We start from the raw sequence: 18,421 nt of genomic DNA, 5'->3' as shown, positions 1-18,421 counted from the left end.
AGGTAGGGAGGTGGAGGTGCTGGGGTTTTTGAGTGGACTAGGGCACACAGCATTTGCCTCAGGAGCACAAGGTGGCTGGGTTCAAGTTCTGCCCACCCTGGGAGCATATGGACACCCAACACAGGCTTGTCCAGGGCTGGACCTGGCATGAAGTCTCTCGCGTGCCTCTCCCTCCCCTGGGGCATGCCCCACTGCTTAAAATGGCTGGCAGCTCCCTCTAGGTACCACATAGCCCTGGCAGAGGGGACCCACCAGCCATTGGGGAGGTCTCAGCAGGGTGAGGTGTGGGCCAGATCCCACAGCTTGGTGGGCCGGATCCAGCCTGCAGGCCGTATAGTGCCCACTCTTGGTCTAAATGCCACACTGAGTACAGCTAGAACGGACATCACATTTTTTTAGTTAGTGGCTGATTCACTTCTGAAGTCTCATTAACGAGCCAGTGCTCAATGATAAGGAAGCCTGAGCGAAGATGGGATACAGTAGGCAGCATGCATAGCCACCTTCAGATGAATGCTTCCTATGTTTCCCAGCCACGGCTTCAGGTTACCACGGGAACCACTTCCAGCAGCACCAACTGAGACCAGAGGAAGCCAGGGCTGGCTCCTCTCAGCAGGAAGAAAAGGGTTGATCAATAAGGGATCTTTGCAGGAGGCAGAATAAAAAAAGGAAATTGGGAAAGCTGCAAAACTTCCTGCCCCTCCAACAAAATCAATTCAATTTTCAATATGGTGCAACTGCAGCTTGGGTTTATATTGCAATTTTCAAACAACAAGTAGGGAGCAAGCAGGGGAGAATAGGCAAACAGCGTTCGTTATCTCTGCAAATTTTTAGGTAAGTAGGGTCTGCTTGGAGAAGCAGCAGCACACTACACTATGGCATGGTGCTGTATGAGCCAGTCTAAATAGATAAACATCAGAGAAACCCATCTAGCCTTGAAGTAGAATCTGCCGCTTGCAATTGTTACTATTTAACTGGGACCTAGGGGTCTTGGCCATGTTTATACATGTATAATCTTTCCCCTGTTGCCGTTGCTGTCAGATTATTTCCTCCAGCTGCAGACTAAATGTTGCTGAACACGAGAGGAGACAGAACAGCACAGTGGAGAGCTGCTGCCTTTGTCACCGGCAAGGGAATAAATTTCAGCCTGAATATCATCTTGCTGATTAACAGGCCTAACAGGAAAACTCACATTAAACTCGATATACAGGGCATCTCTGCTGTACATCGCCCCAGTATACATCTGTTCCACACTAAAGTCATTGATGCTTGTAGGAACTGATGTGTTATAAGTCCTCCCATTCCCCACTCTTAAACTGTGCACAAGCCCCCCTCCCCCAATTTGCACAAATGGAAGTCAGCCACGGGAAAAAAATTCCTGCTTTAAGTTGTTTCGCTGTAAGTCCATGTTTTTTGGAACGTATCTTGGACTTATAGTGAGGATGGCCTGTAATGCTAATCTAGCATTTCTGGAACCCTGTTCTTTTACCTGGCAATGGGAAAAGGAGGTTAAATATTTGTCTTCTTTTTAAAAGTCTCTATAAAGATCCTCATAAAAATGAAAACAATCAGATTCATAAGACCCTTATTCATATTGAGCAGCAGGCCCCAGCCAGGTGACTGAATGCTACATGATTATAGGTTGCAGAATCAGACTTATCTTTGGAAACCAATATATCACTGGGCAGATGTCCCTGACTTCCTGTGGGATTTTTTTACTCCTTTGGGGGTACCAAGGTAAGAGCCTCAAAATAGTGGGGCACTGTAACAGGAAGGAGAGTCTAGGCAGCAGGGGGCGCTATTTTGGGATGAAAAATAGGTTCCAATTTGTCCCACCTGCTACTTGATGGGAACTCCTCCCCCCATTTACAGCTGTCATTCTGGAAGCAGCAGGGATCAAAAAGCATAGCAGCAGTAGCAATGGTGAGTAGTTAAAAGTTTTATAGCTTATAGTTCCTCCATACAAGTAGACAAGCGGCCAATGGTCAATGGATTTGGGCAGCAAGCATAAGAGACTTTGGCTGCTAACATTGCCCTTTTTGGGTACACAGTGTGGCAATGGAGGTAAGGGTTTCTACTGGAAAAGGAAGGACAGGGGAGGGCCTGGGTTCTGGTGGGACATTGAATTCGTTCTGGAAATGAGGCTGGAGATAGAAGGGAAGAATCATTCAGGAGACCACCACCCAGCCTCATTGCCTGAAGGGTTAATTTATCCCACATTATGCGTCCTTCATCTAACTACAATTCAAAGAGCTTGTCCTGTTGCTTTCCAAGTTTCTAACTCTCAACTAATTCTAACCCAATATAATGTACCATTATCTCCACATTAAACCCTTCACTTCATCCCATGATTTTTCCACACTCTCAGTAGTGAGGTTGAGATACCTACTGGATACCTGCCCATAAGAGTTGCAGACATCACTCCACTATTGAACTTCTAATCCCTAAGGGAATTAGGAATTTTATTGCATGTGGAGGTCCAGAGTTTTCTCTGGGAAGAGAGTCAGGAAGCAGAAGCACAGTCACTCTGAAAAAGTGTATAGAAGTTGAATTGTGTCCAGGCTGTCTCCTTTCCTGAAGCCAACAACTTATCTCAGCTTCAGCGGCATTGCACAAGTCACTATGGGGTATCTAGAAAGCAAGAGCTTGCTGACTGGATGCTTTTCTCCAGGGCCTCACAATTCCTCTGGCTTCTCAGAGGTCATTGTTTAGGAAGGTTTAAGGGAATGATGAAGCTCATTTCCAAGCTCACACAAGCTCTTTAGTGGCTCCCCATGTCTCAGACATGCTGGTACCACATGGAAAACTTTGAAAAACATTCTGTTAGAGAAAATGTGGGTCATCCAATACATTCTCTGTATTTCTATTCTTTCTTTTGTTTGGGGCTTTTAAAACAATCAGTAGGGCCATTTTCATCAAAATAAACTCCTCATTCCTGAAAATTTTGCTCCCTGCTTGACCTTCATAGTGGTCAAGTCCAATAACGGACCAATGTGGGACATCTTTTAACAGTTTATTTTCTGAAATGATTGTTGGATCTGAGGCCCATTGTTACAAGTAATGGTAAATCCCAGGAACGATTCCTTCCCACAGCCATGGAGCTGTCAAGGGTTAATTTATTTGATTGTCTTTCATCAGGATTACACTCAGGAGTCTGAGATGCAGCTATACACTGCCCAGTAGTATTTGTTGCTTTCTCTTTTTTTGCCTCCACGAGTGTTAAAAAGTGGTTTAATTTATATGTCAGAAACAGGTAAAGTCCTGGAATGGGATCTAGAGAGCTGGAGGTACATGATATCAGAAAAGCCATGCCAAGATTGCACATTGCAAGCCAGCTGGTGGAAATCAGCACTATTCCACTGATGTCAACAAAGCAATGCCAGTAGTACCAGTGAAGGATCTGACTATGAATTCAGTATATTTTGGTAAACAGAGGGAGCCTGCAGGTTGGGTGAGTTGGGAAGATGGGTGGCAGAGACGAGAAAGACGGGATATGCAATATAGTCAGTCAAATAAGCATACATATGAAGCCTATGCACCCCTCTCCTCTATAATATACCCATTTGGAATTCCCAATACCCAAAGTGTTCCAATGTGAACATGGAAAAAGACAACAGTACTCACCCTACTACCACAATTATAAAATCTAGTAAATTCCAGCCATTGCGGAGGTAAGCGTTGGGGTGAAAGAGAAGTCCATATGCTATTACTTTTAAAAATGCTTCCACTGTAAAAATTATGAGAAAGAGATATTCCACTCGTTCCTGGAGAGAAAAGAGAAAAAAGAAAGACCACAATTAGCTCAGTGCTGAAAACCAATGGGTAAGAGACTATTTACCTTTTTTACATTTTATCTATTCAGCCTTCCGATCACTGGCCCACCAGAGCCAGTTGGGAATGTCCAGTGCTAAACCCAATGAGTTTTTCCTCCCCAACTTGTGTATTTCTGTGGCCAGCATGATAGGCTAGCGGCAGGGCAGCATGGTTAGGATGCAAGTTTCATGGCCCTTGACTTGTCAGAAACTGTAAACTCTGCTGAGGCAGAATGCTTAACCCCAGTGTTGGGAGGTATCGTGCTTGTTCAAGGTATCTTATTTTTGGGAGGATGTGTTCATAGGCACTGGCAGGCTCCAGAGTGAGCTGTGTCCAACCCTCTTGCCCTTTGAAGGGCAAAGGTGGATAGATTTGAGGCTTTGTGGAGAGAAAGGAGAAGTGGAAGAGTGGACCTGCTGACACACACATCACACCAAGCAAAACTCTTCACTTGTCTTGTGAGATTTCCTCCTGCATTATTGGGGGGAAAACTGATGTATGAAGGTGCTAAATGATTTACAGGTCACATGGATCAATTAACACTCTGGCTATGTCTACACAGCAGTGAAATAACACAGTCTGTATCTACACTACAAGCAGTTATTTTGACATTGTCAAAATAATGTCGAGCTGAAGGACTTCTTACTCCTACTCCTGTAACCTTCATTGTAAGAGGAGTAAGGGAAGTCGGAAGAAGAGTGCTTTAACTCTGCTGTGCAGACAGCGCCAAAAGCCATAATAAGCTATTTCGACTTAAGCTATGCAATTGACATAGCTCAAATTGTGTAGCTTATTCCGGCTTTAGCCCTGCTGTGTAGACGTGCCCTCAGGGGATAGTTACCCTCATTTTAGTTTCATCAGTATATTCACATGTGCAACTTGGGAAATGCAAGCCAGAGTTTGGTACACACAAAGGAAATCATCTGCAGTGACAAAACAGTCTGATTCAGCAAGGAGACTTCAGGTGTCCGAATATGCACATAACTTCTCTCTTAACTCTGGGTTTCCTATTCCCAGGTGGAAGTAGGCAGCAGCATTGTTGAGGCAACAGAGACCCCAGTCCCCCTGACCCACGTCCTAGCCAGTCACTGCAAAGGCACTGAGAGCAGCATTAGAACACAAGTAGTGCCCAGCTGTCCCAGGATCAGATATCCACACTGCAACTGGGAGCAAGCCTGGGTCCACAGATGTGCTAGAGACAGCTGTGTGATAGCTCATTGATGTGACTGGTCAGGCTGGAGCTCAGATTCTGAAGCCCATCCCCTATCCTAGATTTCAGAGTCTAACCTGCTATGTCTACCTAACTACCTTCAAAAAACAGGACTATGTAGCACTTTAAAGACTAACAAGATGGTTTATTAGGTGATGAGCTTTCGTGGGCCAGACCCACTTCCTCAGATCAAATAGTGGAAGAAAATTGTCACAACCATATATACCAAAGGATACAGTTTTTTTAAAAAAGTGAACACATATGAAAAGGACAAATCAAATTTCAGAACAGAAGGGGGATGGGGGGGGAGGTAAATGTCTGTGAGCTAATGATATTAGAGGTGATAATTGGGGAAGCTATCTTTGTAATGGGTAAGATAATTAATGTCTTTGTTTAAACTTAGGCGTAAAGTGTTGAATTTAAGCATGAATGTCAGTTCAGAGGATTCTCTTTCAAGTGTGGTCTTAAAAGGCCTTTGAAGCAGGATGCAGGTAATTAAGTCGTTGAGACAATGTCCTTTCTGGTTGAAATGGCAAGAAACTGTTTTTTCTTTGTGATCCTGTCTAATATCTGTTTTGTGGGCATTGATTCTTTGGCGAAGTGTCTGAGATGTTTGTCCAATGTCCAAAACAGACGGACACTTTTGGCACATGATAGCATAAATTATATTTCTGGATGAGCAGGAATATGTGTTCTTGATCTTATAACTCTAATTTTCCATTGGTGATTTGTACTGTGGTGTCCAGGAAATGGATCTCTCATGCAGAATGGTCCAGGCTGAGATTGATGGTGGGGTGTAGATTGTTAAAATCTCTATGGAATGTCTCCAGTGTTTCTTGGCCATGCGTCCAGATCATAAAGATGTCATCAATGTAGCGTAAGTAGAGAAGGGGTAAAAGGGGATGTGAGTTGAGGAAATGTTGTTCTAAGTCAGCCATAAAGATATTAGCATACTGTGGGGCCATGCGAGTACCCATGGCTGTACCGCTGATCTGGAGGTATAAGTTGTTCTCAAACTGGAAATAATTGTGGGTGAGAACAAAGTTACATAGGTCTGCTGTCAGATTGGCAGTGGTGTCTTCTGGGATAATGTTTCTAATTGCTTGTAATCCGTTTTCATGTGGGATGTTGGCATATAGAGCTTCTACATCCATGGTGGCAAGGATGGTGTTATTGGGGAGGTTAATGGGGAGAAAGGACATTGTCTCAATGACTTGATTACTTGCATCATGCTTCAAAGACCTTTTAAGTCCACACTTGAAAGAGAATCCTCTGAACTGACATTCATGCTTAAATTCGACACTTTACGCCTAAGTTTAAACAAAGACATTAATTATCTTACCCATTACAAAGACAGCTTCCCCAATTATCACCTCTAATATCATTAGCTCACAGACATTTACCTCCCCCCATCCCCCTTCTGTTCTGAAATTTGATTTGTCCTTTTCATATGTGTTCACTTTTTTTAAAAAATTGTATCCTTTGGTATATATGGTTGTGACAATTTTCTTCCACTATTTGATCTGAGGAAGTGGGTCTGGCCCATGAAAGCTCATCACCTAATAAACCATCTTGTTAGTCTTTAAAGTGCTACATAGTCCTGTTTTTTGTTTCAGCTTCACCAGACTAACATGGCTACATTTCTATCACTAACTACCTTCAGTGTGCTAGTGTGAGCACTGCTGCTAGCACAAATCTGTGGACCCAGGTGAGAGGCTCGTTCCCACATGCTGTATTGTCATGCCCCTGGCCTCAAAGGGAAAGGAAAGGTCTAATCTTCAGAGCTACCAAGTCTCCCTCATTTGGGGAGAGTCTTATTTTGAATTAATTTTAATTGAAGCCTCTCTGTTCGGTAAGGAACGAAGTTGCTGTGTGCATTTCAAAGCAGAATTTACAAGCCTCATCTTCACAGTCATTTGGAATCTCCTCCATTTAAATTATTACAGTTTGGGCACCTAGCAAAGTAAGCCCCTAACAACCATCTCAGCCAAGTAGCCCATGGGAAAGTGAGAGATGCATTGTTCAGCCTTGCAAAATTGTCTACAAAATATATTAGCCCAGTTACAAAAAATGACTCTTTCAATCCCACCATTATTATAATAAAAATATCAGCCATTTATTACTTGCCTACCAGAAAAGGTAGTTGCCCTTGAGAGAAAGCAAAGCTGCATGGCTGCAGTGGATGACCAAAGGTGACTTGGAGAGGTTACGCTACATATTTTGTTAAAGAGAGTCACATTTAAAATGTTCAGGCTGTCTCTGGAAAAATGCAAATAAATAGACTCAATTTTTGGCTCAAGCAAATCCTGCAGTCTGCCTGGTGAAATGATTCAGTGAGTCACTGCCTGATTTTTCATCTCTGTTTCAGAATATAATTGGCCAGTTCTCCCTGCCAGCTACTCTGTTGAATGTATGCATCACTGCTTCTCTTTGGTGGATCACAACATTAAAAGAAGTCATTACAAAATCTGACCCAGACATACTCCTGAACCTCTGAGATTAACATTCAACTCTAGATTGTTAACAGTAACCCAGTGGCTAGCAGAGCTCTAGTGGACGACCAAAGAACACATTATCCAGTTCATCTGCACATTTACATTAACACACTATTGTATATACCTCAGAAATCTGTTTTACAGTAGCGAACAAGTCTTTGTGCCTAAAAAGCCTGTAGTTTTCCATTAGATAATGTTACCTCAGCATTGCAATATTCCTTGCCCTTAGTACAGAGAAAAACTAGAGAGATTAGGTAAATGTCACTTAGTTTCCTGATGAAATTGTAAATTTTAAAGTGTGATCACAGTAGAGTGGGTCACCATTAACCTTCACACACACAGATATCCAAGACAATTCAGATTACAATTACAATGCCACTGTTGGTGACCATTTCTAAATGTTGACTTTTTAGAAGGTGACCACTCTACTTCTGACCTCACTTTACTTGTTGTTACTCAAAGGAATTACCATATAAAAGTAAATAGCCAACTGCCTGGCCACTGGCTTGGCTATAGATCAGAGCTCTGAAATGGTAAAAGGCTTGCTGATTCCTGAAATAGGCTCCTTTAATATTCTTGCTCTTCCCCCGATTCCCTAGAGCTGAATGGGTACTTGCTGAGCATACAGTAGTAATACAAACACTGACAGTTGAGTTCCATGGGCACGTTTGGAAAGTAAGCGTAAGCAGAGCTGGGAGAGGATCTCTAATAAAAATTCATGTGTGGCGGGAAGTCTTTGTGAAGCGCCTTTTGATTGCCACACACCTTTGTGCTGCCACATGCTTTTATCAGCATGGCATGGGGGTAGGCAACATTCTGCTCAGTAGGCAGCTAGCCTGTGTTAACTCCTCGGTGAAGAGACAATGCCCTAGCTAAGAAAGGACAAGGAAAAGTCAGTGGGAACACGAGGGGAACAAAGAAATGGGCTCAGCTGGGGTAGAATGTGCTGGGAATTAGGGATGGGGGTGCTGCCATTGAGACTGAACCAGCCTTGCTATGAACAAACAAACCTCTTAATGTCAGAGGGAGAGACTTCTCTTACTGCAACCCGTTCCATTAAGTGCCTCCCTGAAAGGACTTTCATAGCCATGAGCAATCCATGTGTAGATGGAACACACTTTCTGGGTGTGGTGTACTGTACCATCTAGTGGCACTGAGTCCACTTACAGAAAGGATAATGAGTCTGCACCACAGCCTTTGCTAATAAGCAACTGGCTTTTAGCTCATGCAGTAGAGGCTCATGCACGGAGTCCCAGGTTCATTCCCACCTGCAGACAACTGGGGTGTGTCGGCATTACACCTGAGCCACCTAAGAGGTGGGTCCATGGACTGAGGTGGGATGTACTCAGAATAGTTTTTAGTGAACTGGTGCTCATCTCACAACAACTGGCAGTCTTATTTAAAAGGGCAACATTTCAATGTACACAGAGACTAAACTGCCCTTTCACTTGTGAAATCAAACTTGAGGCAGAGTGCTATGGCAATATATGGAAATATGGCGCTTGTCCCAACGCCCACTGAAATGGAAAGTCTCTTTTTAACTTCAGTAGGCTCTGGATTGTATCCCTTCCTGCCGCTGCCAGCTGTGCATCTGTTCTCACCGTGCCTAGAAAACTTCACTGCCCACAGGCTTGACAGAACAGAACCTTCCCCAACATGAAATCCATTTAAATACAAACATTAAATAAACGACAACAACAAAACCTCAGAGTAACACAGAACTTTTCAAAAATTGTGGAGCAAGCGACCTCAGCTCCCAAACCAAAATTTAAAGAACTAACAAGTTCCACTTGTTTGAGCTTAGGGCCCTCAGATCTTTTTGCCTACAAAAGATGCCTGTGGAATTATAGACTCATGTTCTGTTGTTGTATTATGGTTGCTTGCTGAACCCTGTTGCTAAATAAAAATCTGCCAAGATATTATAAATGTGTGTATGTGTGCACACATACACAGTGTGAATTCTTTACAATGTTCTAGCTAAGGTTGAAAGAGTCATAAAAAACAAAACACTGTAAAATCCTCTGCAATGAACATAAGATATCCAACGTTGCTGAGCAGAATGGAGATTTTATGACCCTCTTCTTTTAAATTAATGATTTAAGGAACAACAACAACAACAACAAAACCCCAAACAAAACAAACAAATAAAAAACAACTCCCCCTCAAAAACAAACAAACAAACAAACAAACAAACAAACAAACAAACAAACAAAAAAACCAAAGGAAAAATACTGCCCAGTTTTAAAGATGCAGCTACTCTGATACTATTTCAAGAAGCCACTCTTTAATTATAATAGAAATGTAGCCATGTTAGTCTGGTGTAGCTGAAGCAAAATACAGGACTATGTAGCACTTTAAAGACTAACAAGACTTGTTAGTCTTTAAAGTGCTACATAGTCCTGTATTTTACTCTTTAATTATGTTAGCTCTGCTTGGAACTGAGAAAGATTTTTTTTTAAATCATTGACTTATGTTCAATTCTTTTCTAAATCATCAACCCCAGCAACTTTCTAGTACGAAGCCAGTGTGGTTTAGTGGTTAGAAAACACGTCTGAACAGAATGATTGGGTTCCAGTCCCAGCTTTGATGCTGAGCTATTGCACAAGTTTAGGGAATGGGATAATCCCTTCTGTACTTGACAATCATAGGATTATTGTGGGGCTAAACTGGTAATGAAAGAGGTGTTGGGGAATTTATAACTAATACAGCAGCTCTGGGGCTATGATGTACCAAGCTCTGGCACAAATTAAGTTCTGGGCTTAATCAACGCATGCTGATAACGTGCTTTGCAGTTACTGGATGGATGACTGTATAATGATGAGGAGTCCTGATGGATGAATCCGCAGATGCTTTGCAGGTCTAATGCTATTACTGAGTGAGGATCCAAAACTTTGGATGCTTATTTGACTCTGTTAGAGCAAAGATAAATCAGAGCTCATTAGTGCAGTTTAGTGACAGATTAACCTCTTGGGTTCCAGGAACCAGAAGACATGGCAGTGAAAAATACCCTGCATTTTTATTCTTCTGGGAAGCCCAGAACCATTTGCACCACCCTAAAAGGTGTCAGTCCACAGAAAAGTGATTCACTTCCTTTCCTGGGCAGTTTCTGTTGGCAAGGATCTTATGCAGCTCCAACTTGAGTTTAAATTCGTCCTCTCCCAGTAAAACTCCAAGACAGTGTTGTTGCTCTGGGGTTGAATGTCTCTTCTGGCCCAACTCTCCTCTGGGCTGAAAAGGGATGAAAATTACATCCTCTCGTCATGCTCAGCGTGAAACCAGTCCAGAGTGACAAGAAAAACACAATGGCTGATTCAGAGTGAAGCTGGAGATATAATTCGGTAAAGGCAAAAAGACAGAAGAGACCATATATTTTCAGAAGTCATTGAGAAATTTAGTCAGTGTCTATGAGGCTGGAATGCAGGAAGCATACTGCAGCTAGAAAAAACTGTGTTGGCTAGTGGCAAGGCTGTAGGGCAACAGAAAAAAGGCCAGGCAAATAGTCTGGAGCAAGTGGAGAACAAGCAGAGAAGGGAACAGAGAAGCATTGATTTGAGCTGCTTGAAAAAAATCTCCAAAGCATGTACAAATGTACTGTGGCTGGGTTCAGTGCTGTTTACTGAAGCATCTGGACACAAGTATCAGCTAAAGTAGCTCACATTTTAGCCAGAGCTTCATTTCACCAGAATTTACATTATAGAGAAATAGATCATGCATTTGCTTACTCTTAACAAAGAAATGTAAACCCATTGTTAACACTAACATCTGATTCTAAAGAATTCTGAAATTATAGTATTAACAACAGAAACTTCTAAGCAAATTTTTCATTGCTGAAGATGTATCTGTGTTGTCTATTATTCCTACTGGTGTCCTGGGATAATGGTGGGACTTCGAAAACATCAGGTACATAATAGCAACTCTGAGTGACTAAGTCTGGTGTTCTGGGACCTTTTTCCATTGGGAATTAAGTTACCAACCCAGCTCTACTGCTGAGAATCTGATCAGAACTATACTACTTTCCCATCTCTGTCTTCCAGCATCCTCTTCCCCATCTCACACATGCCCTACAGCATTACTGCTTTTTAATATTTCTATTGGTGTAATTACAAAAGGATTCAATCAGGACTTGGTTCTCACTGTGCTAGGTGCTGTACTGTCCCTGTCCCGCACAGTTAACAATCATTACAGGTATAACTCCTCTACCAGGTGGAGTTGGCAGCATCTAGAGGTTACTCTTAAAAACACAAAACAGAACAGGCTTGAGTCCCAACCCTGTGATCTGGGAAAGCCTACCACCACCTCTGGGCTTCTAAGGTTACATCTATACTGCAGCGCTATTTCGGGCTACTGAAGGTATCCCGAAATAACTATTCTGCATCTTTTGAGCACACCCATTATTTCGACGTCCCTGTAAGCCTCATTCCATGAGGAGTAAGGGACATTTCGAAATAGCGATTTATTTCAAAATAAGTGCTATGTAGCAGCACCAAATTTAGAAATGAGCTATTTTGAAACAACATTGAAATAAGATACAAAATTTGCATAACTCAAATTGCATATCTTATTTCGAGCTATACTCTCCGAATTGCAAGCACTGAGCCCGAGTATAATAAAATAAAACTTTTATTAAAAGAGAAAGGCTACCAAGCTTTAATTTGGGAAAACATCACAACCACATTCAAAAGCATATGATCATAAGCAACTTGATCCCACAGTGTCCTGGGCAGTGTCCTTTGCCTGAGCCCAACAAATGTCTCTTTGACATACTGCTTCCTTCTCTCTCTGCTGCACCTCACCTCGGAGTTGGCTGTTCTTGGGCAGCAAAGACTCTGAGTTCAGGGGCATGTTCACAGGTTCACCTCCTGTCCCTGGGAGTATCAAGCAATGCCTCTGTTGCCAACAATGTTTATCTGCTACTGCTATCTGCTACCATCAGCCACCTCTGCTTGCTGATCCCATAACATCCCATTCTGAGCTCCTGACACTTAACGCAGGTCTTAGTGATTTCAGCAAGTAGTGAGGAACCTCATAGCCAACAGAGTCTCTGTGTTGTCTTTCACTGTCCCCACACTAGGTCTAAGGCTTAGCTCCTAGATGTGCTCAGAGGTGGTGACACCAGCCACAAACAAGGACTCTCTCTCGAGTCTAATCAGCTCTGTAATTAAACACTGGAGAGGCACTGATCAAATAGTGTCTACAATACTTTGGGAAGAGCCCACATTGCCTGATAAGGATAGGAACTCCCACCCACTCATTTAAGAAGGTTTTGACATTCCTGCCCTCTGCTTAGGAAGTGAGGTTTAATTTAGGGTGACTCCCCCCCCTTTAAGCAGGACATGCTAAATGCAGTTCTTCTGACCTTTACTGATACAATAAGGTTAGCAACTTTTCATTTTCCCTGCATGTGAACACTATAGCAATCTGTAACCCATAATCAGCCAATACATCCGATTTTGGCAAAGCAGCTCCATCACGCTATGCACCTAGGCAGAGTAGGTGAGTCTGTGCAAACATGGTTTGCTCCTGAAATCTTTTCCACCTGCTCATCACTAGATGTCAGAAGAGTGTTCATTCCCACCCATCTTACACAAGGCTTCCTCTGCTATTCCCCCTCTCTAGCTTCAGTAGTCTAGCCGTCAGCTATGGCATTTCAAAACCTATTTCTCATCCAAAGGTCTAAATTATAAACAAGAGGTCCTGCCCTGGTGTAACCTTTAAAAATCTGCCAGCTAAACCATAGAGATCAAGTCTTGTCAGTCTCTGCATTATGACCTTGCACTTCCTTATATGTACAATAGAAAATACCTTAAATACTGCAAATGTTTTGTTACATGGAACAGACAGTAATGTTTGAAGAGCCACTGCCGTGCAGTTTTTATGGCACTAAATTTATACAAGGATTCAGAAAGCTGCAAGGCTGATGTCATAGGCTCTGTGCATTAGGAGTAGCATCCTTTTGCTGACTGGAAAAAAGGAAGGAAACAAATATATCACTGGAAAAGGAGGACAAGGAAACTGTAAGTGAAAGGATCTGACTTCTGGATTATAGGTCAAATCTGAAACATGAGTATCTGGGCGATTACACTGACCTGAAGCTTCAGTGAATAACTTTGGCCTTTGATGCAACAGAATCTCATGTGTGCACTTACAGGATCAACTCAATAAAGCATATGTTAAGACAGGTTTGTTAATGTTGGATTACTTCCAAAACATACTGTGTTACTAAGGAGACATTTTCAGTTAAGTATACATTAGAATAGCAGGAAAGCATGCTAGAGAATAAAACCAAATAGGATTTTTTTCCTCATGCAGCATTATCATTGCACCAAAATGGTGAATCTTTTCTCTTTATATAGCAGAGACAGGGCTCATAAAATGCTTAGCTATTGAGAATTACTCCATTAGTTGTTTTTTTCTGGTTCTGAAACTGCACACATTGTACTTTCCTGTATTTGTTCCTCAATCCAGAAAGATCTCAAAAACCCAGGCCTAGTGCACTAGCTAATTTTATCCTGTATCACCTAACAAGGGCAACGCATGCAAAGAGAAGGCAAGGGATGGGCAGCAAGCAACTCATCTTGAGTAATTGGGGCATTAAGCAAGAGAGATCCGAATTGTTTTGTAAAGGTGTTCAAAAATGCCTATTGTTGGCTTAATTCTGCCCCCTCTAGGTGTTTTACCAATGGGTGTTTTACCACAAGCTTCAATGGTGATCAGAGACCTCAACATTGACCATTCCATGAAAGTTCTACTATTACTGCTTAGAATCAGAAATTAGATTAGGTGCATCAGAGTAGATGGATGAACAGATATATTCTGCATGTAGAATTCCCCTTGCCTTCCATATGGCAATTTCATATATCAAATGCTTGTTGGAGTCAACTTTTAGTTATTTAAAATAGTTAATATCCTGCTGCTGGTCCATATGGCTATGTCTAGACTGCAGGCTTCTTTCGAAAGAGGCTCTTTCGAAAGCATCTTTCGAAAGAGCCTCTTTCGAAAGATCGCGTCTAGACTGCAGGCGGATCTTTCGAAAGAGCAATCCGCTTTTTCGAAAGAGAGCACCCAGCGAGTCTGGATGCTCTCTTTTGAAGAAGCCCTATTTACATTGAAGAACGCCTTCTTTTGAAAGAGGAACTTTCGAAAGAAGGCGTTCTTCCTCGTGAAACGATGTTTACCGCCATCGAAAGAAAAGCCGCGTTCTTTCGAAATAATTTCGAAAGAACGCGGCTTGAGTCTGGACGCAGGGGAAGTTTTTTCGGGAAAAGGCTACTTTTCCCGAAAAAACCCCTGAGTCTGGACACGGCCTATGTGTACCACCCCGGATTTGCTATAGAAAGAAAGCAAGACATGGCTGACAGTCCTATAAGCGCTCTGCACTAAAAGCTCCCACTAACACCCAGGTGAGTTTCATACACAGAGTCATGGTCTGAGCTGATCCCAAGCTTTTTCTTTAAGCAGATAAGGGCTGTGAGGAGTTATTTTGGGATTCACTGGGGATACATTTTGTGGCAGAATCTCACAGCAAATGCAAGGACAATTTCCAAGGCTTGTAAATAGCCCAATTCTTCATTCCTTTGCATTGTGGGTAATCACTTGGGTTTATTTTCAGTGGCACTAGTGCTCCTCATTCACTGAGGTGAATATGAAAATCCTACTTTTAAACCAAAGTGTAAGTCATTACTATTATGAGGTGGTAACATTTTCCACCCATTTTCCACCAGTGTAACAGCTACTCCTGGTTCAGGGCAATGGAGAAACAGGACCAAGCAATTCAATAGGCTTTATAGATAATTGTGAATTTAAGTTGAGTTCAGTTGTGAATTTAAGTTTTAAAAGGGTGCCTGTGACGGGGCAGCGCCCGAGCCCCGCATGGACCGAGGGCCGTCCCCGGCGTGCTGAGGAGAAGCGGCGGCACCACGCTGGCTCCTGCCCTGCGTGGCTTGTTCGGCCACGGGGCGCAAGCGCCCGGCAGGACGACACCGCCTGGCGTAGGAGGCAGCCCCGCCCCGTGGCTGGAGACGTCACCAGGGCAGGACGCTCAAAGGGAGCGCCGCCGCCGGAGCAGAGCCACCGGACGGAGTGCGGCTAGGCGGAGGCATCTCGGGCCCCTGCAACGGAGACTCGAGAGACCCAGCCGCCATGGCGACGCAACGAGGGAGGTAGGAAGCGACCCAGGGCAGGGTAATGGAACCCGGGGGGTTGGTGTGTTAAGGGGACCCTCTCCCCCACCAACCAGGACTGGGGGTAGCATCCCCCAGACCTTAGGGCCCTGGGTCGGGGCTCAGAGTGAGGGCGGGCCCGAGCCCCCCTACCCTCCCACGCCGGCGCAGACGCCAGTAAGTCAACCCCAATTGCGGACCGACCCTGCCGGACTCGGGGCAGGCCACCAGGGTGTAGGGAGCACCTAGGACGGAGACCTTGGGTGAGGGACAACAGAGGGGCGGGACAGCGGCCCGGCTCAGCCCGAAGGGGGTCGCCCCGGCACCACGCCCCTCCACACGTGGTAGAGAATGGGGGTACGGTTGGCGGGGTATTGACGGTGGGTTTCTCCTGGGGAGAACACAGGGGAACCAGACCGGGACACCCCAGGCTGGACATGGAGACACCCAAATTGTTGGAGTGGATGGTGGAAACCCAACGCCAAAACCACCAACAACAGACTCAGTTGATCCAGCAACTGATGACGCAAACCCAGGACCAGCAGAGACAACTGATCCGGGAGCTTTGCGACTGACCTCTGACCCTGATGGGGGGAAGGGAGACAGCGGGGGGTGGAACCCTCCAGACCCCGATCCGTCTAACCAAGATGGGCCACTCCGACGACCCGGAGGCGTACCTCGTGACATTTGAGCGGGTGGCGACGGCGGTCCGGTGGCCCGAAGAACAATGGGTGACCAACCTGGCGCCCTACCTTACAGGCCCAGCCCAGCTTGCATACCGGGGCCTCTCGGCGAGAGACGCCCTCCATTACCACCGGGTCAAGGAGGCTATCCTGGACCAGCTGGGCGTCACCCCGGAGACCCAATGGCAGAAGTTCCGGGATGTGAGATACGCCGATGGAGCACAGCCCTGGGCGGTGGCACAGAGGATCTGAGAGGTGGGGAGCCGCTGGCTCGACCCGGAGGGGAAGACCAGCCTGCAAGTGGCTGAGATGGTCTATTTGGAGCAGTTCACGCACATACTCCCACCGGAGGGCCAGCGGTGGGTCTGCCGCCACCGGCCCGGATCCCTCGATGAAGCAGTGGGCCTTATGGAAGACTTTCTCGCCGCCGAGGGGATTGGCGAACCCAGGCGGCCTTGGACTGGGACCCCGCGTGCCATGCCGCCCTGCACGGGGCTCCGGAGGGCGAAGGAGGGATCCGCGAGGGAAGGCGCAACGCAAAAGGGGGCAGACAAGAAGAGGCAATTAGCCCCGGTCTGGTCACGGCCGGCCCCGAAGGACACCGCAAGTCGGGGAGGGGGGCCACCCCCGGAGGTACTGCGTCACCCGGACCCGGAGCCCAAGAAAAACCTCTGCTTCGAGTGCGAACAGGAGGGGCACTTCAGACGCGATTGCCCTTTTATGGACTGCTCCTTCGGGCAGGCCCTCAACCTGTACCAGGGCGGACCGGAGGAGAGGCCCCGACTGACGGTACAGGTCCACCTCGGCCCCCTTCTTGTAGACGCCCTCGTCGATGTCGGGAGTAGCCAGACCCTGGTCAGAGAGGACCTCGTGGACCCTGCGACCCTGAGGGGGCCCCTGGTGAGGATGTAGTGCATCCACGGAGACGTCCAGGAGTACCCCACAGCCCGGGTAACTCTGGCTGACGAGGGAGGAGAGATCCAGTGCCAGGTGGCCTTAGCGCCACGGCTACCCTACCCCGTGATACTGGGATGCGACTGGAGGGGGTTTCACCGCCTATGGTCAGTGTTGCGCAGACCAACAGAGGATGGGTGAGCCTGCACGGCGGAACCCGCGATCCCAGAAGCCCCCTCCACGTCGGACGCTGCCCGCCGGAGCGACCAGGGCACAGAGGGGCGGTGGCAACTCACGATGGAAGGGGTCCTCAAGGGGCGAGACTTTGTCGAGGCCCAACGGGCCGACGCCTCCCTCCGCCAAGCATGGGAATACGCGATCGATGGGACCGTGGACGATCCCAAGGACGGACGAGACAGGACAAAGTTTGAGGTACACGCGGACCGGTTGTATCGCACTTTTAGGGACCCGGTAGGCGGGGGGGACCAGAGGCAATTACTTGTCCCGCTCACCCATAGGAAAGCAGTCCTGGAGCTGGCCCATGATAACCCGTGGGCCGGGCATATGGGGACGGAAAAGACCCCCCAGAGAATACTGCAAAGGTTCTACTGGCCCGGGGTATACTGGGAGGTGCGCGACTTCTGCCAGTCCTGTGAGGCGTGCCAAAGGACAGCGTCGGGAAGGGTCCCTAAGGCCCCTTTAGTGCCCATGCCCTTGGAGAATGAGCCCTTCGAGTGGATTGCCCTCGACCTAGTGGGACCACTTGAACGATCTAAGATGGGGAATAAATACATCATGGTGGTCATAGACTATGCCACGCGGTACCCCGAGGCGGTCCCGCTAAAGAACACCACGGCCCCTACCCTCGCCACTGAACTGGTGCGGATATTCGCGAGGGTGGGGATCCCCAAGGAGATCCTGACAGACCAGGGCACCAATGTCACCTCCCGCTTAATGGCCGAACTGGGTAAACTGATGGAGATCAAGCTCCTCAGAACGTTGGCCTACCACCCCCAGGCAGATGGCCTGGTAGAACGTTTTAATCGAACACTGAAGGCTATGCTTCGCCGATTTGTGGACGAGGACCCCAGCGGCTGGGACACCCTACTCCCTGCCTTGCTGTTCGCGATGTCCCCCGGGCTGGCACGGACCGCCTTGCCCCCCAAGAGT

General features: G+C 46.0%; 1 protein-coding gene across 17 annotated transcripts in view; it reads right to left on the bottom strand.

The window, feature by feature from the left end:
* The window catches only part of CACNA1C (calcium voltage-gated channel subunit alpha1 C), a 696,460-nt gene that overhangs the window by 254,341 nt on the left and 423,698 nt on the right, over window positions 1-18,421 (bottom strand). For all 17 annotated transcript variants that reach the window (XM_075896653.1, XM_075941259.1, XM_075896550.1 and 14 more), the window contains exon 4: window positions 3,622-3,761. In XM_075896653.1, coding sequence (XP_075752768.1) covers window positions 3,622-3,761 — 140 coding nt within the window. The remainder of the gene's footprint in view (window positions 1-3,621; window positions 3,762-18,421) is intronic.

The sequence above is a fragment of the Pelodiscus sinensis genome, chromosome 1 (assembly GCF_049634645.1).
Source record: "Pelodiscus sinensis isolate JC-2024 chromosome 1, ASM4963464v1, whole genome shotgun sequence".
In the NCBI taxonomy this organism is placed as follows: domain Eukaryota; kingdom Metazoa; phylum Chordata; order Testudines; family Trionychidae; genus Pelodiscus; species Pelodiscus sinensis.
The sequence above is the reverse complement of the archived record's forward strand: the minus strand, read 5'-3'. Positions and strand labels throughout refer to the sequence as shown.